This window comes from Python bivittatus, unplaced genomic scaffold (assembly GCF_059951505.1).
Source record: "Python bivittatus isolate LINGU-HERP-01145 unplaced genomic scaffold, Pbiv_v1 ctg000850_np1212, whole genome shotgun sequence".
Classification (NCBI taxonomy): domain Eukaryota; kingdom Metazoa; phylum Chordata; class Lepidosauria; order Squamata; family Pythonidae; genus Python; species Python bivittatus.
The window spans coordinates 6,195,671-6,223,602 of record NW_028277112.1 but is presented as its reverse complement, the minus strand read 5'-3'; the positions used below and the strand labels follow the sequence as shown (position 1 = coordinate 6,223,602).

At 41.8% G+C, this 27,932-nt stretch overlaps 1 protein-coding gene across 2 annotated transcripts in view; it reads left to right on the top strand.

Annotated features, from left to right (window-relative positions):
* FCHO2 (FCH and mu domain containing endocytic adaptor 2) overlaps positions 1 to 27,932 on the top strand; it is a 99,353-nt gene that overhangs the window by 15,511 nt on the left and 55,910 nt on the right. For both annotated transcript variants that reach the window (XM_088130116.1, XM_088130115.1), the window contains exons 3-9: positions 10,253 to 10,327; positions 11,024 to 11,165; positions 11,252 to 11,404; positions 12,427 to 12,531; positions 12,924 to 13,022; positions 14,792 to 14,888; positions 19,994 to 20,038. In XM_088130116.1, the coding sequence (XP_087986242.1) occupies positions 10,253 to 10,327; positions 11,024 to 11,165; positions 11,252 to 11,404; positions 12,427 to 12,531; positions 12,924 to 13,022; positions 14,792 to 14,888; positions 19,994 to 20,038 (716 nt within the window). The remainder of the gene's footprint in view (positions 1 to 10,252; positions 10,328 to 11,023; positions 11,166 to 11,251; positions 11,405 to 12,426; positions 12,532 to 12,923; positions 13,023 to 14,791; positions 14,889 to 19,993; positions 20,039 to 27,932) is intronic.

Here is a 27,932-nt window from a genome sequence, read left to right as displayed (position 1 = left end):
TAGGAATAGTGTCTGTGTCTTAATAATTTATCAGTTAATTTTATATTAAGATTGACAGTCTTGCAGTGCAATTTTAAACATATCAGCTAAAAAATGAGGTCTGTTTAATTCAGTGGGTTCTTCCCAAGTAGAAAGTATGAAGGATTACAGCATTAATGAAACAATATATACCTAATGGGTATCTTTCTACAAGGTCTGGGGGTCCCAGGGGACCTGGGAGTTTTTGCAATGGCTCCCTTACTATGGTTAATATCATCCTCTCCTGTTTTGTGTGTTTTTTATAGTTTTTATAGTTATATGTATTTATGGGTATTTAATTGAGTGTTGTATGCTGCCCAGAGTCACTGTTTCGTGAGATAGGTGGCTAAATCAAGCAAGCAAGCAAGCAAGCTTGGGCTTAAAAGAACAAGCTACAAGTGAAATATTCTTTGAAACATATTTTTCATTGCCTAGATTTCTGTATGTTTTATGTGTTTAACCTTTGTTTCAGAAATATTTGGCATAACATACTAGATTAAAGTCTTAGTAGTTTAGGTGCTTGGTTGTTTTCTTAGTTTATTAATCCAGATTTCATTTACCTTAATGCATTTTATAGCATTTTTTCTTCAACAAAAGATGCATAGGATACTGATAGACAAGTGGAATCATTAAATGTACAATAATAAAAATATGGGCCAACATAGATATACAAATAGATAGTATTTGTCAGTATTTTCTGTTTTAAAGACATTACTAAAATCATATGATAGGCACATGTGGGTAACAGTGGCAAGTTTTAGTATTGCTTGTTTTTCTTTAAATTTAAATCTGTTATAGAAAATGTAAAGGGATTTCAAATGTATATAACATAGCTCACAGAGTTATTGTTTGCTAAATGTTGAAACACTAATGCCAAGTAAGAAATTTGGGGTGAGGCAGGAGAATAGTTCTCAACAGAAACTGATTTCCATCTCTTCAAAACAAGCAGAGCCACATAACTGTCCACTGATTGCTAGCTTTTGTAATCTCTGTGCCCTTTTCTGCTAAATTACAAATACTGAACAGGTTTTGTCAATGCTTTTAAAAATATAATTTAGGTCTCTGCCATGAAGTATTTCATAACAATTTATTTTAAACTCAAAGAGTGAATGCCTAATTCTTCCTGATGAGACTTTCAGTCTTCTATCATTGGACTTCCTGATGAAAAAACAACTGTCATCTTAGAATATGTTGAGAGTTCCCAAACAATTGCAGTTAGTAAGACAGGAAATAACAGATATGATAGAGGGAAGTTTTTTCCCCTGTAGAATACCCTTCCAAGCCAATGCTGTCCGTCTTTATAGTTTCAGCTATGATATTATCAATACCCTTATTTCTTTTATTGCATAAGAATGAGTTTTCATACAATGTATTTAAATAATTGAGAGAGCTAGTTTGGTGTAGTGGTTAAGGCATCAGGCTAGAAACTGGGAGACTGAGTTCTAGTCCCACCTTAGGCACAAAGCCAGCTGGGTGGCCTTGGGCCAGTCACTCTGTCTCAGCCCTAGGAAGCAGGCAATGGCAAACCACTTCTGAAATCTTGACAGGAAAACTGCAGGGTTTTGTCCAGGCAGTTGCCAGGAGTGAAAACTGACTCAAAGGTAGCCTTCCCCCCAAAATTAAATGATTGATGGGAACTGAAATGAGTTAGTTAAAATATCCCTGTATAAATATACTGGTGTAGGCCAATATATCTGCTCCCATAGTTGCAAAGAATTTTGAAAGGACAAAGAAGAATTTTGTAGGCAAGTATAGACTAGTAATCCTTAATTAAATTCCAGTGTACAAGAAATTAGTATAAGTATTAGGGAATTATTTCCATCACACTATGTCCTCAGGAATGTTTTATAAATGTGTAGATTTTTTAAGATTTGAAGAAATGGGAGTCATAGACTTTTATATTAATTATGATGGATAGCACTGAAGTTGCTTAGAACAGTTCTCCCCCAAATAACATTGTATAAATAAAGGGAATTAGAGGTTTGAAATGTTTTATCTCTCTTGGATTGTTAAAGAAATCACAAACATGTTTTGCAAATGTTCAAAAACTAAGTGTGGCTATGTTTATTACAAAAATTGACACAAGTGGATAGTGCAGAAATAACTGTCCCAGCTGTTTTCTCTTTAGAGTTGTACTTGCATGTAGAATCTGTAGCTTGAGCAGACCATGTTTTGTGGAGACTTTACTCTTGAATACACTTCCACTTTAGTAGTCCATTGCAGGGCTTCTGTAGCCTCTTTCTCAGTTGTATATAATCTCTCAAGGGTATAATTTCCCTAAAATGTATAGGACAGAACTTTCTACATCAGAGTCTGGCTAATGATTGCTGCACTTGGCCCAACTTCTGAGGCATCTATTTATAAAACAAAAGGTAAATTGAATCTGGGACCTTTCAACCCAGGATCTCTACACAATGTAGTTTTCAAGCCCTCAGATACCTTTTAACATTCCTCAGTCAATTGAACTACCCAGATTCATTATTAAATCTGGAAGACTATGATTCCTAAACTGCGGCACAGTGCCCTGGAGCACTGCAACAAACTCACAGGGGCAACTGTGGGATATTTAAAATTTTTGTGGCATCTGCTTGCGAAGCTGGGTTTTATGATGTCATATTTTTGTGAAGCTGGGTTTTCAATTGCTGTGATAAAAATCAGTATGGAATAGGAAATGAGGGTGGCAGTGTCCACTCTGATTCCAAGGTTTAAGAATGAGAAACCACAGGTGCACATATCCCATTAGTAAGTAATTGTGGTTATTTAAGAATGAAATTAAATTATTTTTTAAATTTCAATTTATGTGTACTGTTTTTTGAACTGGTTGTTAGGTCATAAATACTTATTGTTTGGACCTAACTACTTAATAAACAGAACTGTTAGGTGTTGCATTTGGTCTAGGGGCACTATGAAAGAATTACTAAGGGCATAGCAAATTGAGAAAGTTTGGGAACTTCTGCTGTAAGGGCTTGTGCCCTAGTACAGACAATTATGGGAACAATCTATAGTAATACTAAATTAAAGTTAAGAAGGCTTTAACTTCTTCATTTCAGGAAGTCTAACCTGGTGAATCACCTCTATTTTAGATTAATGAATCTGGTCTAACTTCTCCCTTGCCTGCTCTAAATCCCAGGTATTTTGTCTCTTGGAAACCAAGGACACACCTAGAGGGCTTAACTATTAGATGAGCTTTGTGGAGACTTCCAGCCTCATGCTTTAGATGTTCCAGATGCTTCTCTGAGCTGCAACTACAAATAATCAAATCATCTGTATACTTTCCATGCCACTATCCTTGACCAGGCAACAACTGATAGATAAGCCTCAGAAACATTTCAGAAGACCCATGGAGTCGACAAAGAATTTTTGTGAAAGAAGTGGGGTAGAAAAGGCAGTCTGATTTTCTCTTCAAGAAGACTCTGTCAGTATTCATTAAGATGAGTGGGTGGATGGACAAACACACACTCACACACACAAATATTGAACCAGTTAATCAAATCCTCTATCTTGGGCAATCATTAACTATCACATTTAGCAATGTTGTTCATTTCCTTTAGATTAACACAAAACCCTATTACTTGCCCCATAGGTTTTAGAGCCAGGGCAGTAGGTAAACACTGTTTGTTATTGGAAGATTCTCTTATTCTCAATTTCAACATTTTTCCTAGCTCAACCTTCACTATGTCTCAAAGCCCCTCTAGGGGAGAGAATAAGACAGTGAATATATTATAAAAAATTATGGGAATGGAGGAGATGACAGCTGGAATCAATATTGGAGGTTGAAATGCGTAAGAATTTGAGATATGCAGGTTATAACATTTTATTAGCCAAAAATAAAGAAGACTTAGAGGAGCTCATTGTTAAGTTAAAAATCCAGGTTAATGTTCAGTATTAAGAATTCAAGGGAATGTCAATCCTAGGTTTCATTGAGAAAGATCAGAATACTTAAAACAATGGTCTTACATATGGCTGTGAAAACTGGACAATGAGAAAGAAGATAAATGTCTTCAAATTATGAATTAGGAGATGGTTATTAAAGATACGGTGGACTGCAGAAAGAACCATTCAATTAGCTTAGACCAAATAAGGGTAACTCTTTCCTTGAGGCAACATCAGCAAGCAGAAGAAAAACATACTTGGGCAGGTGATGTGAGTGAAAGATGGAAATATTAAAGAAAATGGCTTGGCAAAGCTGAGACAAGTAGAAGAAGGGGAAGACAAAATACATTTCTAGGAAAGCATAAAGGAAGTAACCAATTCAATGGCATTTAACTGGCTAACTAATTCTTATCTGCTAAAAATTGAAGCACCCATTGACATCAAAGGCATGGGCAGAAAATATGAGTGACCACAAATATCTGCTGAGGTGGGATGATTTTAAAGAGTGGCCTATGTTTTGGAGGGGGATAGTGAATTAGTTTGATGAATTTTGCCCTTTCTGTAATGCCTAGATAGAACTTCACTGTCTTATCTTTCATTCTCTGTGTAGTTACCTCATTGCCATGCCTAATTATTATTCAGTTTTGTTTTGTCATTTTTCCCTTCCGTTCTAAATGTAAATACTCCTTTTGCATCTCTGTCCTGTTTTTTTTTTTACTTGCTTGCTGTTTCTGCTGAAAAGAGGAAGGTGTGGATGTGTTTGTGCATGTGTGCCCAAACATCTCAGGTGAACCTGCCCAGTTGGAGTCCAACTCTGAGCAGATACAACTGGCTTCATCCACAGATAGCATGAATATTCCTCACAGTGGCCCTATAGATGTGTCCCATCCCTCTCTAACAGGAAACAGGTCACCCTAAATAAGTCCATCAGGTGGCTGTTGGCACTCTGTAAGGGAGGAGAAATAATCAGCGTTTGCCACATTGCCACAACGTAATCCTGAATGTGAGTTTTTACTCATATTTGTTTGGATTCACTTTTTCTTCCTCCAGCAGTAGTCCAGGCATCTCTTCTTCTGCTTCATCTGGAGTTTCTCGAAAAACCAAGTGCACCCGCCCCTAAATTCTTGGCTGATGCAAAACCTGAAACCTGGATTTTGAACATATTGGTCATACCTCAGTCTATCTGTCAGCTGAGTTCTCCACCTTTCCACCAAACACTTCCCTCTTTAGCTCAGTAGAAAGAAAGGATTGTCCTGCCCAAAGCCCAGAATTACATAACTTAGCAAATTGTGCCTATCTGAAAACATAAGGGGTAGCTGTAGAAGAATGCACAGTCTTGCAAGTGGGGAAGGTTTTAATGATCTAATGAAGCTTACTTTTTAGTTATAAAGATATATTTATTAGTAAAAAAAGAACTATAGGAAAAACAGGAGAAGGTAACAGAATTCTCACACATAGAATTCTAAATAAAATTAATGCTGTCAATCAAGCTAAACTTGTTATTTAATTACCCTTCTTTGAATATGATCTTGGATTTCAGAATGTATAGATGGAAAAAGATATTTAGGTGTTCTGCTGCTGGTCTTTTTCTTTTTTTGGTACTCGTCTCAGTTTTTACTACCTACTGCTTGATCATGGAGAAAGCACGAGAGTTCCAGAAAAACATCTACTTCTGCTTCATTGACTATGCAAAAGCCTTTGATTGTGTGGATCACAACAAACTGTGGCAAATTCTTAAAGAGATGGGGGTACCAGACCATCTTACCTGTCTCCTGAGAAATCTGTATGCGGGCCAAGAAGCAACAGTTAGAACCGGTCACGGAACAACCGATTGGTTCAAAATAGGGAAAGGAGTACGACAAGACTGTATACTGTCACCCTCCTTATTTAACCTATATGCAGAGTACATCATGAGAAATGCCAGGCTGGAAGAATCACAAACCGGAATTAAGATTGCAGGGAGAAACATAAATAACCTCAGATATGCAGACGATACCACCCTAATGGCAGAAAGTGAAAAAGAACTAAAGAGCCTCTTGATGAGGGTGAAAGAGGAGAGTGCAAAAGCTGGCTTGAAACTCAACATTAAAAAAACTAAGAACATGGCATCTGGACCCATCAATTCCTGGCAAATAGAAGGGGTAGAAATGGAAGCAGACTTTATTTATTTGGGCTCCAAGATCACTGCAGACGGAGACTGCAGCCATGAAATTAAAAGACGCTTGCTCCTTGGGAGGAAAGCTATGGCAAACCTAGATAGCATATTAAAAAGCAGAGACATCACCTTGCCGACAAAGATCCACATAGTCAAAGCTATGGTTTTTCCAGTAGTAATGTATGGCTGTGAGAGCTGGACCATAAAGAAGGCTGAGCGCTGAAGAATTGATGCCTTTGAGCTGTGGTGCTGGAGAAGACTCTTAAGAGTCCCCTGGACTGCTAGGAGGTCAAACCAGTCAATCTTAAAGGAAATCAACCCTGATTGCTCATTGGAAGGATTGATAATGAAGCTCAAGCTCAGATACTTTGGTCACCTAATGCGAAGAGAGGAGTCTTTGGAAAAGACCCTGATGCTGGGAAAGATTGAAGGCAAAAGGAGAAGAGGACGGCAGAGGATGAGATGGTTAGATAGCATCACTGAAGCAATGAGCATGAAACTGAGCAAACTCAGGGAGGCAGTGAAGGACAGGAAGGCCTGGCGCAATATGGTTCATGGGGTCACGAAGAGTCAGACACGACTTAACGACTGAACAACTGCTTAAACTCACCTTAGCAGCCTTTTGTGGAATTAAAAAGGGAGTATAATTTTCCACAGCTGTGGTAGTATATAAATGATTACATGGCAGAGGCTTGAAAAAAGGGGGGAATGAAAGCCAAATTCCATCTGTTTGGTTCTTAATGAACTAAATTTATCAGATTCTTTAGGAAGTGTTACTGGGCCAAAAGAAAAACTAGGGGTTTGTCACAGTCACCAGAGACCATATTTGATTATCTTTTTCTGAAATGCTGTTTTCAGTATTGTATATTAGCTTGTGCAGTGTGTTTGCCTTGAATGCTGTTATTTGAATAAAGAATATCTGTCTTTTTGAATTTATCAGTAGTATCCTACTGCCTTATCAGTTTATCCCATACATATGACATACTTTGTATTTTGGTTATTAGACATTTAGAACTTGAAATTGATTTTGAGGGATTTCAGTCATCTCTCAAAACAAATGTCTTCCATCTTTGGAGTAACTTACATTGAAATGTCAAATGTCAAATTAGTTTATTCAAGAAGTATGTTTTTCTATCAGAACAGATTGTACAGAGTAAAAGTTTGGAAAATGTTCAACTCAGTTTATTTAGAACTTGATTGTAGCTAATAAAAGGTACCTAATATAATTAAAAGACATGATGCCATCCTGGCATGAATATATTTTGCAGCCCTCTGGGGCATAAAAGATGTAAAATGCCTTCTAGCTCTGTGGTACAGTTTTTAAAATAGTTTGCTAATTTTTATTTATCTATGTAAAAAAATTGCAAAAAGATTAGTTCAGAAATAAAATCAGTATTGACAGTAACATCTACTATCAGTAAAATATTTTTAAAAATTAGTAACAGTAGTTCTGAAGCACCACCTACATGATTTGGAGAGTTGGAAAAAAAAACAATGGAACTATTTAAAAAATAACTTATGAGTGATCTATAATAAATAGGTTTATCTGGATAAATATTTCACAGATAGCACACCGCTACTGAAAAGGCAGTATATGTGTTGTCACCCATCTAGGATAGATACATTGCTGGAGGAAATCTGAAATATCTTTTAGGAATCAGTGAAGTTTATAACTAGTGAAATAGATTGTATTCTGTTTATAAAATAGAACTTTTGATCTATTATACTTCTATGCCATTTTTCAAGTTTTGCATGATATTTTATCTGTTAATAGATAATATGAATAGAAAGCCAGTTTGGTATACTGGTTAAGGTGCTAAGAGACTCTGAGTTCTAGGCCTGCCTTAGGCATGAAAGCCAGCTGAGTGATTTTGGGCCAGTCACTCTCTCTCAGCCCAACCAACCTCACAGGGTTGGTGTGGGGGGGGGGGAATAGATGGGCAGGAGTATCAGGTATGTTCACTGCCTTGAGTTGACAAGAAGAAGAAGAAGAAGAAGAAGAAGAAGAAGAAGAAGAAGAAGAAGAAGAAGAAGAAGAAGAAGAAGAAGAAGAAGAAGAAGAAGAAGAAGAAGAAGAAGAAGAAGAAGAAGAAGAAGAAGAAGAAGAAGAAGAAGAAGAAGTAGTAGTAGTTGCTGCACAGTGCTGTCCAAATATACAGCCAAGTTATTGCAGTGGAGTTGGGCTGTACAAACTCCACTGCAAGGCTCTACAAGGCTGTGCCATCCTTACAATCAGCAGGGGAAAAATAGTGAAAACTGAAGGAATCAAGATGTCTTATGGAAATAACATCAAGAGTCTGGATGAAGAAAATCACTACAAATACCTGGTCATCCTTCAAGCTGACAACATCAAACACACTAAAGTCAAGAAGAAGGTTAGTAGTGAATACATCATGAGAGTGAAGAAGATCTTAAAGTCCAAACTCAGTGGAGGAAATGCCATCAAAGCAATTAACACCTGGGCAATTCCAGTCATTAGATACACAGCTGGAATAGTGGACTGGACTCAAACAGAACTAGAAGCCCTGGATAGGAAGACCAGAAAAATAATGACGATGAATCATGCCCTTCATCCACACAGCAATGTTGACAGACTCTGCTTACCAAGGAGTATAGGTGGTCGTGGAATGTTGCAAGTTCACCAGACAGTTGAAGAAGAAAAATGGGCGTTAGAAAAATATCAGAAGGATAGTGAAGAAGATGCAGTGAAGCTAGTACACCATGAAAACTTATTGAAGAGACTAAACTGGCCTACAAGAAAGACCAAATGAAGAATAGAAAAGAGACATGGCAAGGCAAAGTATTACATGGCCAGTACACAAAAAAACTAGCAGGCACAGCAGATAGCAAAAAGACCTGGCAATGGCTAAGAGCAAGAGAGTTGAAGAAAGAGACAGAGGGGCTAATTCTGGCTGCATAAGACCAAGCCTTAAGAACAAATGCATAAAAGCCATGATTGAGAAGACAGCAACAGACAGCAAATGCCGCCTGTGCAAAGAAGCTGAAGAAACAGTGGACCACCTAGTTAGCTGCTGCAACAAAAGCACAGGCTGACTACCAACAACGGCATGACAAAGGTGCACTGGAATATCTGCAAGAAATACCATTTGCCTGCAAAGAAGAACTGGTGGGACCACAAAACAAAGTAATAGAAAATGAAGAAGCGAAAGTACTCTGGAACTTTAGAATTCAAACAGACAAGCTCCTGCCACATAACACCCCAGACTTAACAATTGTTGATAAGAAAGACAAAAAAAAGTCTGGATAGTAGACATTGCAATACCTGGAGACCTTGCAATATGTGGAGCAGAATAGAAGAGAAAGAACTGGAGAAAATCACAAAATACAAAGACCTGCAAATAGAAGTAGAATGACTGTGGCAAAAGAAAGCAAAGATAATACCAATAGTAATAGGTGCCTTGGGTTCAATCCCAAAATATCTGGAGTACCACTTGAAGACCATTGGCATTGACAAAATCACCATCAGTCAATTGCAAAAAGCAGCTTTACTTGAAACAACTTACATCCTGCGATGACATCTTTAATAGCATCGGACAACAACATATGCCTATCCCAGGTCTTTGGGAAGGACTCGATAGGTGGATAAAAATGCCAAATCCAGTCTAAACTGGCTATGTGACCAACAGTAATGATGCAAACTAAGTCTAATTTCATGAGAAAAACTGATATTATAATAACAAAGATTAGGAGGGAAAATGGAAATCTAAACTGAGTCCTCATTCTTTGAATGAAAAATCCCTCCTTTTCCTATAAGTATTTGAGCTTGATCTGATTTTCAGAGTATTAGTTTTCTTACGCCAACATAACAACAGTTGGATTAGTTCTATTTTGCTCTTTGTTTTATAAATAGACACTCAGGCTTTGTAGATCATTCATTGCTTTGTACATGCAAATGAGAGTGTGTTGTTTTGTTTGCAAGCAAATGAAGTTTTTTAATATCCAAGTTCTGAGGCAGAGCTTATTTTCTTTACACATCACAAGCAACAGCTGAGGGTTTTTTTTTTTCATGCCTGTGACACTGTTCTAGCATATCAATACTTTCAAAGTTTATAGTCTTGGAGATGTTGAGCTCAATTAGGTATTAGGTTAATATAATTAGTGACTAATGTTTCAATTAATTATTCTAAGGACTATATAGATTTTGCATGTATTTGCTGAGTGTTAGAGTTGTTGTTTTTTTAATAGGGCGACAATAGAGGAGGCATATTCAAGGTCAATGACAAAGCTCGCCAAATCAGCAAGCAATTATTCACAGATTGGGTAAGTTGATGGAGTCTAATAGCAATATAGCTTCATTCAGATTCTCTTTTAAGTATTAAAAATGCTTGAAAAGCAAATTAAAAGCATTGGGGTGGCTTCTCTGCTTTTCCCAACATAATCACATTAGTATTTCTAATTTCAGTGATTATGTACAGTGGTTCTCTGAGGCCTTGGAAGAGAGAGAATATACAAGTGCTGGAACTTTGGCTAGGAATATAGTGCTATTTGTATTATTTCCACAAGGAAAAACATTTAATTCTCAGTCATTCTTGAGGTTGAACTAAACCTTATGAAGTGAACGGGATCCTTTCCTCAACTGTATTTGAACTACTTTCAACATCAGAACTATTGTATCTATAGTAGGTTGCTGAATTTAAGCCGTGTAACTATTGTGGCTTCTGTTCTATAAATGTAAAGACATTTGAAAATCCTATGAATGATATTTTTTCATTTTTATAATAAGGTCGGAATATTCATTTATATTGAATTGCAGTAAGTAGCTGTGGCAGTTATTCTTTGGGCTTAGATCCTAAACCTAACCTTACACACATTTACATGGCTAACTGTAAACACAATATTTGCTTCTGGAATAATTAAATAAGACTCTTAAAAATACATGCTACGCTGTATGAAAACATTACTTAATATATTGCCTAACGTTCACATGATTTCAGTACTGAAATTTTCACTTCTTAGGACATTTGCACCAGTCTGGGATGTTTTCAAATTGTCAACTGAAAAACTAGCAAGCTGTCACCTAGAACTTGTTCGAAAGTTGCAAGAACTAATAAAGGAAGTACAGAAGTATGGAGACGAGCAAATAAAAGCTCATAAAAAGGTTATGTATACTCCTTAAACCTACTTTAATTATTTTATATAAAATAGTTAATCGGTAGCATTTAACACCCATGCAATGTTTAACAGACCAAGGAAGAAGTTTCAGGAACTTTGGAAGCAGTGCAAAACTTTCAGAGCATTACCCAGGCGCTCCAAAAAGCAAAAGAAAACTACAATTCAAAATGCGTGGAACAAGAACGTTTGAAAAAAGAAGGCGCAACGCAGAGAGAAATAGACAAGGTAACTTTTTAAGCCTTCTTTTCTTTTTGCATTTTTCACCATGAAAAATAACCAATAGATTTTTTTTTCTAGGTGAGACAGTAGTATTAACCATGTAACAACTTGTTTGCTTACTGGAATAGTTTCCATGTGCATGTACATTGGCAAACATTTTAGCAGAAATGTATAATTTTTGCTAAATTTTCTTTTTTCCGCAAAGGTACATATACTGGAATAAACATTTTGTCCTGGACTGCTGAACATGTATACTATCCATTCTGGTGATTATATAAGGCAAATGTCTTAAAGTGTCCTGTATTCAATAGTCTGTGATTCTTTAAAAAAGCAAGATTTTGTTCAGCTTTGACAAATTGTAGAAATGTTTGTTTTCCTCATGCAGTTACCCTTTGCAGATCTTATTTTTGTTTGGAGCCATTATTCATCTGAAATCTGAAAGAGGAACAGAAGTTACTTAAATTCACTCTCAGTACTTTCCTTAGTATTTTTCCTAAAGTGTAGTGCTGTCCTATTTTTGTAGTTCGAGATTATGGATTTTTAATGGGAATCCAAAAATATAGTTAGATTGAACAAGTATTTTCTCACATACGTTATAATGAAACTGTTATGCAGGCTGTTATAGAAAAAAATGAGTTGTTTCATATATTTTATTTTTAATGTAGTAAAACTTATTAGATGTTCTGTTCATTTTTTATATGAGTTATGTGTGGTAAGAACTGATATTTATTCTGAAAGCAAACTATTGCATGTAAAAAAAAAGTTAAATGTTGCTTGAACTCAACTGTTCATGCAATTTTCTTGGTAATAGTACAGAAGTTGCTTGTGACTGCCTTCTTCCAGAATGTTGTTTTGTATTTGACTTCCCAGAGTAGTCTGTAACTCTGGGATCCCCTCACTGTCTCCTTTTCAAGCATTAACCAGGTTCTTCAACCAATCCTGGCTAATTCTGCTCCCAAGCCCAGCCATATCTGCTGCCAGAACTAAATTTATTGTAAAAATATCTTCCTTCTCTATAATTTGTCTAGGCGGCAGTAAAATCCAAGAAAGCTACTGAAATGTACAAATTATATGTAGAAAAATACGCTGCAGCAAAATCTGAGTTTGAACAGAAGATGAATGAAACTTCCCAGGTAAGCTTTATCTCCTATTTGTTAGAATAAAAGTTATGAAGCAGATTCACTAGAATGTCTACTTTAAGCATATCTAAGTCTGAATTCAACCCATTACATATGAAATATCTAAAACCTTATTTAATTTTTAATTCCCCTCTTATAGACAGTCTTCCTTTTGTTTTGTACCATTTTGCAAGGAGTTTGATAGAAGAGAATACAAAATCCTGGTTGAATATGAATATTTGTAACTGGGTTTCAGAGGAAACGTTTGTGCATAAGTCCTAGCTCGGGACATTTTTTAATCTGGGCCACTTTGTTCCTTATATGCATTAATGTTCCTTTTGAGAAGAATTGTTAAACATAAGCCTCTTTTGTCATTGGCATTGAATTAAAATCTTTTTATACTACAGAAATTTCAAGATATTGAAGAAATGCATCTCTTCCATATGAAAGAAATTATAGAATGTTTTTCAAGTACAGTGAATGAAATTCATTTACAGATTGGAGAGGTGAGTTAGTGATAGAGTCTTTTATTAATTGTGCCCTGAATTGGGGAGTCTTTTGCATCTGAACTGCCATCCTATCAAGACTTGTATTTAATATTTGAAATCATTTGGGAGGATATAATGGGATAACTGTAATACAGTTTTTAAATATTGTATTATATTACTTTTATTATATAATATAATATTTTTAATTTAAATATTTTCATATCTCGAGTAACAACAAAAAGTTTATATAGAGAGCAAATATTTTATCAATAAATAATAGTAAAATATGAATAATACATTTTTCTCAAAGGCATAATCAAACTTTCATGTTTCTGGTAGTTTGTAATACTAGTGGTTGGCTCTTGATTATGTTTAGCTAATATCTAAGACGGAAACCAGCATGTGGTTCTTCCCTTTGGATCACTGGGAAGTTTTCCTATGCTCTGTGTGTGTGTGCGTGTGTGTGTGTGTGTGTGTTTCAGCCTATATCTCCTTTCCTGTAATTGTGCATTTTAGAAAAAATCTTTACTTCATGCAGGATTGCTGCATTCTATACCTCAGAAAATTAATCCATGTTATGCAAACATCTGCTTTAATCTATTATTCTGTACAAGAATAATCTGGAGATGTAGGAAACCACTGTAAGAAAAAAGCTAGATAAAAACAAGTGATAAATTAACATATACCCCTCCCTTTAGTTCATAAGGAACTAGATTTAAATCCATTGTAAATATGGTAAATCTTCACAAATCTTCCCAATCCTCTTTTTATATTTATTATTGATTAAAGGTGTGTTTTTTATTTTGAATTGTTGTAGCAAGCATATGCAGAATTACATTATACTAGAACTATACCAAAAGAAAAATAGATTTACATTTTATTGAAAATCTATTTACAAAAGGACTATTCAAAAAGTGAAAATATGGCATAAAATAAATTTTCATCATATAGACAATCATTCAAGTATGGGAAATGAAGCTGCTGCCTCATATTAATTATAACATTAAAGTGGCAAATAAGTAAAAATATATTAAGTCCTAACTTTATTTAGTCCATATCTAATTAGCTAAATTAAGCTTTCTAAATATGTAAGCCTAAGAATTACTTCGATCAAATACTATAGCATATTGTTCAGGATTCTTAGATTTCAACATCAAGTGAAAAGTTCCCAAACATAAAATATTCAGTAAGTAAGAATTCAGGTGTACTCAGAGAAATTGAAAAATAAAACTTCCACTAAGGGACAAATCAAAAAGGTTTATAAAGATGATGAGAGAAATAACAACTGGGAAAAAAAGAACTCTGTTTGAACTAAGTTAAACAGCAAGGATACAGAAAAAGGTACAGAATGGAAGCCATTTCTTATATGATCAAAGTTAGAAGAGGAAACAAAAGTTTATGGTAAAAAGAAAAAATATTAAGAAAAATTGGAGAATGAAGTTGCCTGGCTCTGTCTTTCACAGAGGCTGCAAGAAACAGAGAGTATTAAATACTTTAAATACAAAATATTTGAGCTGATGCAGAGAGCATTTCTCTGAATAAATCCTTCAAAATTGGTTTGCTCTAAAGCCTTTCATATGCTGACATTTCCAGATAAGAAATAAGTCTCCATGAACTCGGTAGTTATATTAAAAAATACTTGTATTTAATACTTGCACAAGTGGAAATCAACACAATCTGTCTTTCTCTTTCATCTTTCCTCCTATATCCCCTGAAAACATCTTCAGAGGGTTTTGAAATATTGAAATCCCTCAATCATCTTCTGTTGTACTATTTTTTCCTCAAAGGTCCATGAAGAATTTGTAAATAACATGGCAAACACAACAGTTGAAAGTCTGATACAAAAATTTGCTGAGTTAAAAGGCACAGGCAAAGACAGACCTGGTGAGTTGTTTTTTGTTTTTAATCTACTGGAAACTCTTAATAGCTTTCATAAGGCCATAAAGACATGGTTCTGCCATCAGGCTTGGATCCAGATGAGTCTGTTTAGTGATTATATTGATTGTTGTTGTTGGTTTCTTATACCTCGACTGCTGATGGTGTTACATGGGGTTTTTTTTTATCACTCTGTTCATTCATTCATTCATTCATTCATTCATTCATTCATTCATTCATGTGCCTTCAAGTCCTCCTTCAATTCAATGTACTTCAAGTGAAATTGACTCAGTCTTGAGATTAACTTCTAATGTACTTACAGGTAATTCTTGTTTAATGACCACAATAGGGACTGGAAAATTGGTTGTCAAGCGGGGTGATCATTGAGTGAGTCACCACACGACCAGACCCTGTTTTAGGACTATTTTTACAATAGTCATAAAGCTAATCACCACAGTCGTTAAATGAATCCTGCTTCCCGAATGGACATTTTTTGCTGGAATTCGCCTAATGACCACATGATTTGCTTAACAACTGTGGTAATTCACTTTACTGCCATTGTAACCACAGGGAGTAGTGTGACGATTTGCAAGGTCATAAGTGCGAGTACAGGTTGTAAAGCACTTTTTCAAGGCTGTCATAGCTTTGAACCGTCATTAAATGAATTGTTTTTAAGCAAGGACTACCTGTATATCCAGACTAATTAGGCCAGCCAGATAAAATTAACATTTACATTTATTTTTTAAAAATCCAGTTTACGTTCACCTTTAATTTAAACATATTTTATTGAGCCTGAAAACTAATGATAATTCCCTAAAATAGCATTTATGTTGTAGAAAAATAGTTTTCAAGTGTATTATGCTTTTCTTTTCTTTTCTTTTCTTTTCTTTTCTTTTCTTTTCTTTTCTTTTCTTTTCTTTTCTTTTCTTTTCTTTTCTTTTCTTTTCTTTTCTTTTCTTTTCTTTTCTTTTCTTTTCTTTTCTTTTTTTTGGATACTTTTCATACCTGAGATTGTACACAGTCTTACAGAGGTAACCTGATTTGCCTCAACAAAGCAATTCAGGTGGTCTTCAACTGCTTTGGTCCTCCACTGCAGGAGAAGACTCCTCTCAGTTATCTTTCCCAGCATTGGTCCAAGTGTTTCTAGACTCCTCAGTTTTGGGATTGCCTGCCATGTGTGCAGAAGCAGCCCAACCTAGAAGACTTTCAGCATGCACTGGCACATGTTGTGAGATGGCCTACAGTGCTTACCAGAGCTGTCCATTGTGGAAGACCTTCAGTATGAAGTTTTTTCCAGGCTGCCAGAGTTGGGTGGTGCTTCCTCTGCAGTATTTTCCAGCCAAAGCTTTTGATGGGAGGACCAAAGATCCTCTATGCTAAGCAGCTTTAGCTTTTTTACTAATTGCGGTATTGCCTTCAGTGTTTGCAGAATCTGCCCAGCCTGGAAGCACTTTGACAGTGCTGTGGAAGAAGATTCCTCTCAGCCTACTCCCATAGTACAAGTCTTGGAGGAAAATAGCTGAGGGGTTTCCAAAGCAGAGCAAGAAAAGCAACATGGTTACTCTTAAAAACTGTATAAAAATAAAATACAAGAATTTGCCAGTTAATTTATTATTGATTGTCAGAGTTAGTCAGAGCTAATGCCAACTTTCAAAAGTTAATAAAACTACATCACATTTATATCTCTATATTCTGTTGAAGCTGAATTCAGAATACATTCCACCATGAATTCTTCTCCTCCAAATAGGCAGAGTAGGTATGCCTATGGAATTAATGATGCATGGAGAGTGTTTCAAAACCAGTAAGTAGTAAGGACTGCTGAGTTTGGGGGAGGTTGTTTGTTTTGAAGCTGGCAACTACAAGTGAAATGCTAATGGACTAATCTAAACCATTTCAGTTTAAATCCAATTTCTTGGAGTGGGGGTGAAGATAAAAACTTAGTGGGAAGCCAGATGTGTTTTCTCATCTAAAACACAGAGCAGGCTGACACAACTTAAAAAAAGGTAAAAGGGCCACATTGATATATTAAAAATAATTGTGGGCCATAAAGGAGTATCTGGCACACTGATCACCTATTTGGTGAATAGCTGTTCGGCGGCTATGATGGAGCTGGCAGGGTTGGTGAGTCCTGGAGGTGTTAGGGGGACTTGGTAGAGTGTCTTTTGGGACAGAGGTGGCTGTGAAAAACTAGGCAGCAGCAGTGGATCCTTTCTGGTGGTGACATTTGGCAGCAGTAGATTTGCTGGCTTTTCAAAAAATGCCAGCGAGCCACACAAGCATGTTGTACAGGCCTGCATTAGAGTATTCTATTTCGCCCAAGTTCAATATGTGTTTTTAATACAGGATTTCACAAAAATACTTGGTGCAGTGTACTGACTAATACAACTCCTGTCCCAACTTCTCTGTAAACGTTTTTGTAAATAAAACTTTTCATGTTAAGAAATTATATAAAATGAACGTGAGTTTTAAGGTTTCCGAAACAAATAGTAAAAATCAGTGACTTATTCCAAAAAGAAAAATCTTGAAGAAATGTTAATGACTTTACTATATGCTGTACCGATAGGATCAATTGTCTTCTCATATTAAATATTTTAAAATACTGTATAAATATTCTTCATATGCTAACTTTTTCAATAACTAGTTGTGTAGTGATTATGTGAATAATAAATATTGTGATAAATTTGTAAAATTATATAAAATAACTTGGTTTTCACTTAGCAGTGAGTATAAATATGATTGTTAAAGAATATGAAGACTTATAGTTTAGTATGTATTTTTCTTAAATTCAGTTTTCAATATTTGTATTGATGTTAAATATGAAATGGCATCAGGAGTTAGCAACAGAAAGTTTGTGTGTGTGTTTGTAATACAAAATTAACCTTTGTGATTGAGCTTTTACATCTAAACACTAGGAACAGTTATTTGTTTTGACAGCAAAATTAATTGAGGCTAAAGCAGTTGAAATTCCACTTGTATCAAGCTGTTCATCAGGAATTGCACTCTGGCTTTAGTGCTGTCAAAAAAATAACTTGTTCTACTATGATTAAATAGCAGAATGATGGTCGGTCCACTGCATTTGAGAAAGAGGTTGAATAAACTTTTTACTGCAGAAAAATTCAGAAGTGACATGTTGCAAGAGGGATAGAATGTGCATTGATTTCCAGCTGAGCTGTCAGCTGGCACTGAGCCAGACACGCAAAGCTTTGCTGTTTTGAAGCAGCATGTGAGGCATATGTAGTTTTGAGAAAATTGTCCTCCTTTCATGCATGAATTCCTACTGGGAGATAGAGGGCAGGGAAGGGAATCTTTTGTTTTCCTCTAAAACCAGCCATTTTGTCTTCTATGTTATCTGTATGAAGAAGTAGCTTTAATAGTAATGTGGTAGGGGTTGCTTTTGAAAATGCTCCCACATGTTGATATTTGCTATATGTATTATACTTTGGTTTGTGATTGTTTAGAAAGCCTAATTTTTCCTGCTTTAATTTTCAATTATGATGTATTTTAAGAATATTCAGGTACTGTTACTTACTAAATTTTTTCAGCATCCATTCTGTTCTCTCTCTTTGTATTTATATATTTGATACATGTTCTAACTGGTCTTTAATTTAAATTGAGTATTTCAGTAGTATCAGTTGACCTGCCATGACCCCATTTTCATACTGATTGGTGGGACCCTGAACTGTTTCAGAGCTGTTACTGATTAAGTGACAGGTGACTTATGAAATCTCTGAATTTTCAAGACTTCTTATTCTCCCTTTAGTGCCGTAAATTTCTGGTGTACATATCAGAACCTCAAAGTAGAATTAGCTCTGTCCCCATATTTAAAATAATTAGTAGGTTCCTATTTAGATGGAGGATGATGATGATGGTGGTGGGTCGGTGACTTAATTTGTGTTTGTTTATCCCTTTGAAAACCCTTATTATAGTCTAGCCATCTAATTTTCCCCATTTAAATTACAAATTTGCTTTTGTTTATATATATGATTGAATTTGAATGCGTAGGGCGCAAAGCAACGGAAACCCCGCCTCCTGCGCTCACCAGCTGGGCTCTGCTCTAGGAAGGAGGCTCTGGCAAACCATTTCCGAAAAACAATTGCCTTAAAAACTGCAAGGACTCGTCCAAGCAGTCACTGCAGGGTCAGCAATGACTGAGCGCAGACCAAAAAAAAAAAAATCTGTCTGAGCACTCAGTAGGTGGCAGCATGTGGCTAACGTTGTCTGTGCTGGGAAGCAAAGTAAAGTTGGGTTAATACTTGAATGGAAGACTACCAAGAAATCCCAGGGCTGTAGACCAGACTGGGAAGTAGGAAAAACATCCTAGAAGAAGGCCATGTCATATTATTAATGAAAAAACAACATTGATCTGTCTATGTAGTCACCAGGAATCAAGCTCAATTTGAAGGGTATCTACCTTTTTAAATCTGTATGGAGTTGTGTAATCAGTGACCCTTGTCAATAGCCTAGCAATCTTTAAAAAAGTTTAAATACAGTGTATAATATTCTTTTACATGTTAATGTATAATATGTCAGCAGTTATTGTTATAAATGTATTAATTGTGGAGTGATCTGATTATACTTTTCGGCAGAATTCAGTGAATTCTGGGGCTTCTCATAAATACAAGCAGGAAAAAAGGTCTTTTTTTTTTTCATTCCTGTTTCGGGCCTGGTAGAAAAGGAAGTGGGGGGTTGTCAGCATTTCATCACTTCACATCCAGTGGCCTTATTCCAAATCCTAGTAGAAGGATCACTGGTGAACTTGGCCTTAGGTTCTTGATGGTAAAATGCCAGGTCTGTGAACAAGTTCTCATGTATGCATGATCTGGTAGTGGATAAACATACAGGCATGTATTACCAAAATCTGGCTCAGACTGTCTCTGAGATTTGCCCCAGATTTTGGATTCCTCTGTAGCCTTGACACAAGAGTTGGTGGGGGCTGTGCACACACATGAATGTTACTTTTGATCTTTAAAGATATCCTTCCCACAACAAGAACTCTGTCCCCAAGATAGCTACATGAATATCATTATGCTAAGTTGCACCATAGGACAAGCAATAATATATTGCTGCATAACATAAAGAGTTAATTAAAGAATAACATGTTTTCTTGCTTTCAGGATTGATTGAATTTGAAGAATGTAATACAGCTAGCGCAGTTGAGGGTAAGTTTTTCTTCACTGTAAAAATGATTTAAGACATGCAGCTTAGGCTCTTTTTGGTAATCATTACAAATAATGTGTGTTAAAATATTAAATAAGTGAAGATGAAAATACTATGTTTCTGAGGTAACAGGATCATTTGTGAGCCAGACCCTGCTTTATATAGTTGCATCATAGAAGCAACAGAAAAATATGCACTTTTCCATCCTCATAATTAAAATTTCCCTGAATAAGAAGCACACAATTTCTCAGCATTCCCATAAGTATCTTCAGTTTAAGACTTTAGGTTTTTGCATCTGTCCTTTTCCCATTTTGAAATACAGTTGCAAGAAAAAGTATGTGAACCTTTTGGAATTTCATGGTGTTCTGCATTAATTTGTCATAAAATGTGATCTGACTGTCATCTAAGTCAAGAGTATTGACAAATATAATGTGCCTAAAATAATAACACAAAAACAATTCTGATCCTTCATGTCTTTATTGAGAACAACCATAAAAACCTCATAGTGCTAGTAGAAAAAGTATGTGAACCCTTGAGTTGACCTCAAAAAAGCTAATTGGAGTCAGGTGCTAGCCTATCTGGAGTTTTGTTAAGAAAATGAGTTTGGAGGTATGGACTAGAGCTATGTTGACTGATAAAAACCACTCAAACTTTTTGAGTTTGCGCTGCACAAGAAGAATATGCTTATGTGAGCCATGCCTTGCCAAAAAGAGCTTTCAGAGGATCTACGATTAAGAATTGTTGATTACATAAAGCTGGAAAGGGCTACAAAATGATTTCAGAGACCTTAGAAATTCACCAGTCTACAGTTAGACAAACAATCTACAAATGGAGACACTTTGGGACTGTGGCTATTCTACCAAGAAGTGGGCACCCAGTCAAAATGACCCCAAGAGCACAACGAAGACTCATCAATGAGGTAAAGAAACAACCCTGAGTGACAGTCAAAGATTTGAAGGCATCATTGGAACTGGCTAACATCTGTGTTCATGAGTCTACAGTACGTAAAACATTGAACAAGCAGAGTGTCTATGGCAGGACACCACGAAGGATGCCGCTGCTAACTACAAAGAACATTGCTGCACGCCTGAAGTTTGCGAAAGAGCACATTGACACTCCACAGCGGTATTGGCAAAATGTTTTGTGGACTGATGAAACAAAGATTGAACTATTTGAAAAGAACATGCAGCACTACATCTGGCGTAAAAAGGGCACTGCATATGATCATGAATGTCAGGTTCGGTCAGCACGAGGCTTCAGGGAAGCACGGGGCTGCAGGGAAGCTCGCAACCAGACCACGCGGAATCCATCGGCGGTAGCTAGCGGGGAAAAGAGGAACCGAAAGCGCCGCTAATTAACGAGCCACCTGCGGCCAGCTAAACAGGAAAACCACAGCGGAAGCTTTTAACTATGAACTGATAACGGCGCGAGCATGCAAGGAACGGGGCCGCAGGGCAGCGAAACAAGATCGCAACGCAGCACAGAACCCGCGGGTCTGCACGTAGCAGGGAGGGACCAACCCAGCCGGAGGGGGACTGGCAATCAAGGACAATGGACTCTGACCGACCCTGCCATCATGAACGATCAGGGGGGACATTAATAGCCCACAGCCGCAACGCGATCACGAGGCGGGAAAAAGCGCAGGAAGGGGGGAATATAACAAGTGATGCAATTGTACCAAGCCAGTCCTGGCTTTGCTTGTGACTACTACGTTACGCATGAGTAAACCTTCTTTGTGAACCACACGTGTCACGAGAGTTTCTCTGTCGAACGGGGCAAATCTTACATAAAGCCAGGACTCACCGTCAGCGCTACCCGGTACCACCGAGGAGCGTTTTCTTTCTCAATACAGGCATGACCAGCGACGAGGAATCCGTGGGTCAGCTGGAGCGCGAGGGATCCAGGCTCGCGGAAGGGCGGTCGGAGCCGCCCGGGAGCGACGGGGCAGCGGCCAGGGCCGGGCGCACTCCATCCGAGCGGTGGTCGATGGGCGTGAACCAAGGACCAGACGATTCAGGCGTTACAATGACCCGGGGTTCGGGGTTCCGGAACCGTGAGTGGAGCGAGAAATTCGCCCGACTAGAGGAGAGAGTCGAGCGACGCCTAGACGCCGTGGAGGCGATGCTCCAGACCCTACTACAGAGAGTGGGGCCACCGGCGGTGAACGAGGAGGCGAGCGACAGGGGGGGCGGTCCGACACCCCCGCTGGCACCACCCACGGCGCCCCGGTCGGAGGACCAACGGGCGGCAGACGCCCTGAGACTTCGAGGTATCACTGGGAAGTTCTCAGGGGACCCCGAACAGCTGCCGCACTTTCTGACGCACGTCAGGGGGTTCATGCAGAGGGGTGGTCACCTATTCGCTAGAGACGAGGACAGGGTATCCTACGTGGCCGAGCTGCTAGATGGCCAAGCAGCCAGCTGGGTGATCGGGCTGTACGATGCCAACGCGGCGGAACTACGGAGTTTCCCGGACTTCATGCAGGCGCTCCGGGACAGATTCGAGGACACATTGAGCGCCAAGCGGGCGGAGGACGACATCCTACAGTTCAGACAGCGGGGCAAATCGGTATCGGAATATGCCCTGGAGTTCCGGAGGTTGGCCGAGAAGCTCGCGGACTGGCCGGAGTCCCTGAAGGTGAAGTATTTTAAGAGGGGACTCAACCCAGAGATCCTGGAACGGGCACTGGGGCGGGACGACCCGTCCACAGTGAAGGATTGGATCTGGCTGGCCGGAACGGCAGAATCGGCGTGGCGGCAGATCCAACAGAGCACAAGACGATGGGACCAGACGAGGGACCGGCCGAGGGAGAGGACCCCCGAGGAGAGACGGAGCGGTCGACGGCAGTCCACCGGGAGGCGAGAGGCGACCAGAGCCCCGAATCTGTGCTTCCGATGCGGAGGCAGAGGCCACCGAGCGGCGCAGTGCCCGACGGAGCGGGAAGGCGCCCCACCACGGCCCGAAGTCAAAACCCCGCGTGCGAACGGGAAAAGGACCGGTGACCGACCGCGGAAGGGGGCAGTGGCGGCGGTGACCGAGAAAGGACGCGGGGGGTGGTCGACCCCGGAGACAGCATCCTCCGGAGAGGACTCGGAGCCGGCGGGAAACGAGGCGCGCTCGCACTGAACGGCGTCCCAGTGCGAGCAGGGGAGTCGAGGCGCGCGGACCCAATAGGAGACGAGGACTGCCCACCGTTCCGGGTGAGGATACACGTCCGGGGGGTGAGATCCGGAGGGGAGGCGCAGCTACGGGCGCTACTGGACTCGGGCTGTACCCACTGCTTGATGCACCCAGCGGTGGTCTCGGGGCTCGGGCTACAGCTGAGGCGCCTCCGGGAGCCCATTTCATTCAGCCAGTTAGATGGCACGCTGGCAGGGGGGGGGCCAGCTCAGTATTACACCGAGCCGGTCCAGATGACGATCGGGAGTCACCGGGAAGAACTGAGGTTCGTGGTGGTCCCGGTGGCCGACTACGCGGTGGTACTCGGCTTGGCGTGGCTGCGGCGGCGGAATCCACGAGTCGACTGGACGGCGGAGGCAGTGCGGTTCGGGGTCGACAGACCGGCGAGGGGCGAGAGCAGAGGGGACCGAGCCGTGGAGACGGAGGCAGCCGCAACCACCGGCGGGCAAGCGGAGGGTCCGGGACACCGGGAGACGGGGCGAGAGCAGATGGGGCCCGAGACCCAGGCGGCAACAGCAGCAGCAGCAGCGCCAGGACCCCGGAGACCCGCCACGATCCCGAGGCGAGGGGAGGCAGCGGCGACTGGCGAGGCGACCGCAAAGCGAGGGGCCGGACCCGGGGAACCCCCGACGGGCGGCGGAATCCCGAGGCAGTATCGAGACCTGGCGGCAGCGTTCGGGGAGAAGGAGTCCGACCAGCTCCCACCACACCGGCCCAGTGATTGCGCCATCGAGCTAGAGCCAGGAGCGACCCTGCCTAAGCCGAAAATGTACTCCCTGTCGAGGAGGGAGATGGGGGCCCTGCGCGAGTTCATAGACAAGAACCTAGCGCGGGGATTCATCCAACCCGCGAAGTCACCATTAGCGGCCCCGGTGTTATTCCGGGAGAAGAAGGACGGCTCGCTCCGTATGTGCGTAGACTACCGGGGGCTGAACGCAATCAGCACGGAGTACAAATACCCCCTCCCCTGATGAAGGACTTGATGTCGCATCTGTCGAAGGGGAGGGTGTTCACAAAACTGGACTTGCGCGAAGCCTATTTCAGAGTTAGGATCCGCGCAAAAGATGAGTGGAAGACGGCGTTCAACACCCCGCTCGGAAGCTACCAGTTTTCCGTGATGCCGTTCGGATTAAAAGGGGCCCCGGGGTATTTATGCAGCTAATAAATGAGGTGCTGCACGACCTACTCTACCGGGGCGTCCTGGTCTACCTGGACGACATCCTCATCTACACCGAGACCCTGGCGGAGCACGTGAGCCTGGTGCGCACGGTGCTCCAGAGACTGCTGAAGGCACAGCTGTACGCAAAGCTCTCGAAATGCGAGTTCCATCGAGAGCAACTAGACTACCTCGGCTACCGAATATCCAGCCGGGAAATTGAGATGGACCCGGCGAAAGTAAGGGATGTCCTGGGCTGGGAAGCGCCGCGAACCCGGAGGCAACTCCAAAGCTTCCTAGGGTTTGCGAACTTCTATCGTCAGTTCATCCCGAACTTCGCCCAAATCGCCCTTCCCCTAACCGACCTGCTAAAAACCAAGGGCACTGGGAAACCCCCCAAGCCCAGCATGGCACTCGCGTGGACTGCAGAATGCCAGGGGGCGTTTGAGGAACTAAAACGGCGGTTCACCGCGGAGCCGATCCTGCGCCATCCCGACCCAGAGCGGCGGTTTATAATCCAAGTGGATGCATCAGACGTGGCAACGGGAGCAGTCCTGCTCCAACCCAGCCCGGAGGGGGCCATCCACCCGTGCGCCTACGCCTCCCGCAAATTCACCGAGACGGAGAGGAGGTGGATGGTGTGGGAGAAAGAGGCGTACGCGGTCAAGGGGGCGCTGGCCACGTGGAGGCATCTACTGGAGGGGGCAACTGAACCGTTCGAGGTGTGGACGGACCATAAGAACCTTGAGGCCCTGAAGACCCCGCGTAAGCTATCCCCCAAACAGGCACGGTGGTCCCAATACTTCGGGAGGTTCAGGTTCACACTGAAACACATCCCCGGGAAGCGCAACTTCCTAGTGGATGGACTGTCTCGCATGCCCCAACACGCCAGCCTACGGGAGGAGATCGTGGACTCCGTCATCCCCGCCAGCAGGCTGGCTGCAAAGGCGGTGACCCGAAGCCAGACCAAGGGGGAGCGACGGGACGCGGCGTCTGAAGTAAGGCAAGGGTTCGCGGAGGCGGCGGAGCGGGACGCTTGGCTCAAGCAGAACCGAGAGGCGCTAACCGGCCAAGAGGGGTTGTGGTGGCACGAAGGAAAGCTGTACGTGCCCGAGGGTTGCCGACGGGAGGTCATGGAGAGAGCCCACGACAGCCGGAGCGCGGGGCATTACGGCTTCGTAAAGACACTCCACTTAATCCGGCGGCAGTTTTGGTGGCCCACGCTCCGGAAGGACGTGGAGGCGTACTCGGGGGGTTGCCCGGTGTGCGCAACAGCGAAAGGAGCCAAAGGCAAACCTAGAGGCCTACTCCAGTCGGTAGCGGAACCCGACGGCCCTTGGCAAGAGGTCGCCATGGACTTCATAGTGGAGCTCCCGGAGAGTAAGGGGAAGACCGCCATTTGGGTGGTCACGGACTTATTCTCCAAACAAGCACACTTTGTAGTGTGCCGGCGAGTCCCCACGGCCGAGGGGCTGGCGAGACTGTTCGTGCAACATGTCTACCGACTCCACGGCGCACCTCGACGTATCGTCAGTGATCGGGGCGGCAACTTCATCGCGCGGTTCTGGCGGGAGTTCCTGAAGCGGGTGGGGACGAAACAAGTCCTATCCTCCGCGGCGCACCCGCAGACGGATGGAGCCACGGAACGCCTGAACGGGGGGCTCGAACAGTACCTGCGCTGCTACGTGGGGCACCAACAGGACGATTGGGCGGAGCTACTACCATTCGCGGAGGTGGCATACAACAACGCCGTCCACAAGAGCACCGGGTTCTCTCCGTTCAAAGTAGCCACCGGGAGAGATTTCGTCCCCATGCCGGAGCTGCCTCAGCCGGAATCCCAGATCAACTCCCTGGACGCCTGGTTCGCCCAAATCGACGAGACCCGGCGAGCGGCGCACGCGGCATTGCAAAGAGCCAAAGCCGACTACAAGAAGCACGCGGACCGCAAGAGGCTCCCCGAGGAAAAGTGGAAAGTGGGGGACCAGGTGTATCTGTCAACCAAAAACCTAAAGACGCACCAAGCATCGAAAAAACTCAGCCCGAGGTTTGTGGGGCCGTTCCCCATTTCGGAGGTCATCAATCCGGTGACCGTCAGGCTGACGCTCCCGAAAAGCCTCGGGAAGATCCACCCGGTGTTCCATTGCAGCCTGCTAAAGTTGCACCAGCCGGGGAACGCCTGGCACAAGGCGGAGGGAGTACCACCACCCATCATGGTCGGGGGGGGAGCAGCATTTCGAAATCAACCGGATACTGGACGCCCGGAGGCACAAGGGGCAGACCCAGCTCCTAGTGCAATGGAAACATTTCCCCAAGTCCCACAGCGAATGGGTGAGTAAAACCCACATAAGGGCGCCGGACCTAGTGCGGGACTTTTACAGTAAATACCCCGGGAAGCCGAAATAGGACCGAGGGGGGGGAGTTGTCTTCAGGGGGGCGGCATGTCAGGTTCGGTCAGCACGAGGCTTCAGGGAAGCACGGGGCTGCAGGGAAGCTCGCAACCAGACCACGCGGAATCCACCGGCGGTAGCTAGCGGGGAAAAGAGGAACCGAAAGCACCGCTAATTAACGAGCCACCTGCGGCCAGCTAAACAGGAAAACCACAGCGGAAGCTTTTAACTATGAACTGATAACGGCGCGAGCATGCAAGGAACGGGGCCGCAGGGCAGCGAAACAAGATCGCAACGCAGCACAGAACCCGCGGGTCTGCACGTAGCAGGGAGGGACCAACCCAGCCGGAGGGGGACTGGCAATCAAGGACAATGGACTCTGACCGACCCTGCCATCATGAACGATCAGGGGGGACATTGGGGGCCTAATAGCCCACAGCCGCAACGCGATCACGAGGCGGGAAAAAGCGCGGGAAGGGGGGAATATAACAAGTGATGCAATTGTACCAAGCCAGTCCTGGCTTTGCTTGTGACTACTACGTTACGCATGAGTAAACCTTCTTTGTGAACCACACGTGTCACGAGAGTTTCTCTGTCGAACGGGGCAAATCTTACAATGAAAACATCATCCCAACCGTAAAGTATGGTGGAGGAAACATTATGATTTGGGCCTGCTTTGCTGCATTGGCCTGGCCAGCTTGCAGTCATTGAGGGGAAGATGAATTCCCAAGCGTATCAAAAAATTCTTCAGGATAATGTGAGAATGTCTGTACGTCAGCTGAAACTCTGTAGAAGTTGGGTGATGCAACAGGACAATGACCCAAAATACCAGAGCAAGTCCACAACAGAATGGCTTCAGAAAAACTAAATCCACCTTTTGGAGTGGCCAAGTCAGAGCCCAGACCTCAACCCAATAGAGATGCTATGGAATGACTTGAAGAGAGCCATACACATGAGATGTCCAAAGAATATAACAAAGCTAAAGCAGTTCTGCCAGGAAGAATGGGCTAAAATCCCTCCTGAACGATGTGCAGGTCTGATCCACAGCTACAAGAAGTGCCTGGTTGAGGTTATTGCTGTCAAGGGGGGGTCAACCAGTTATTGATTCTAAGGGTTGACTTACTTTTTCCACTAGCATTTTGAATGTTGAATGAGTATGTTCAATAAAGACAT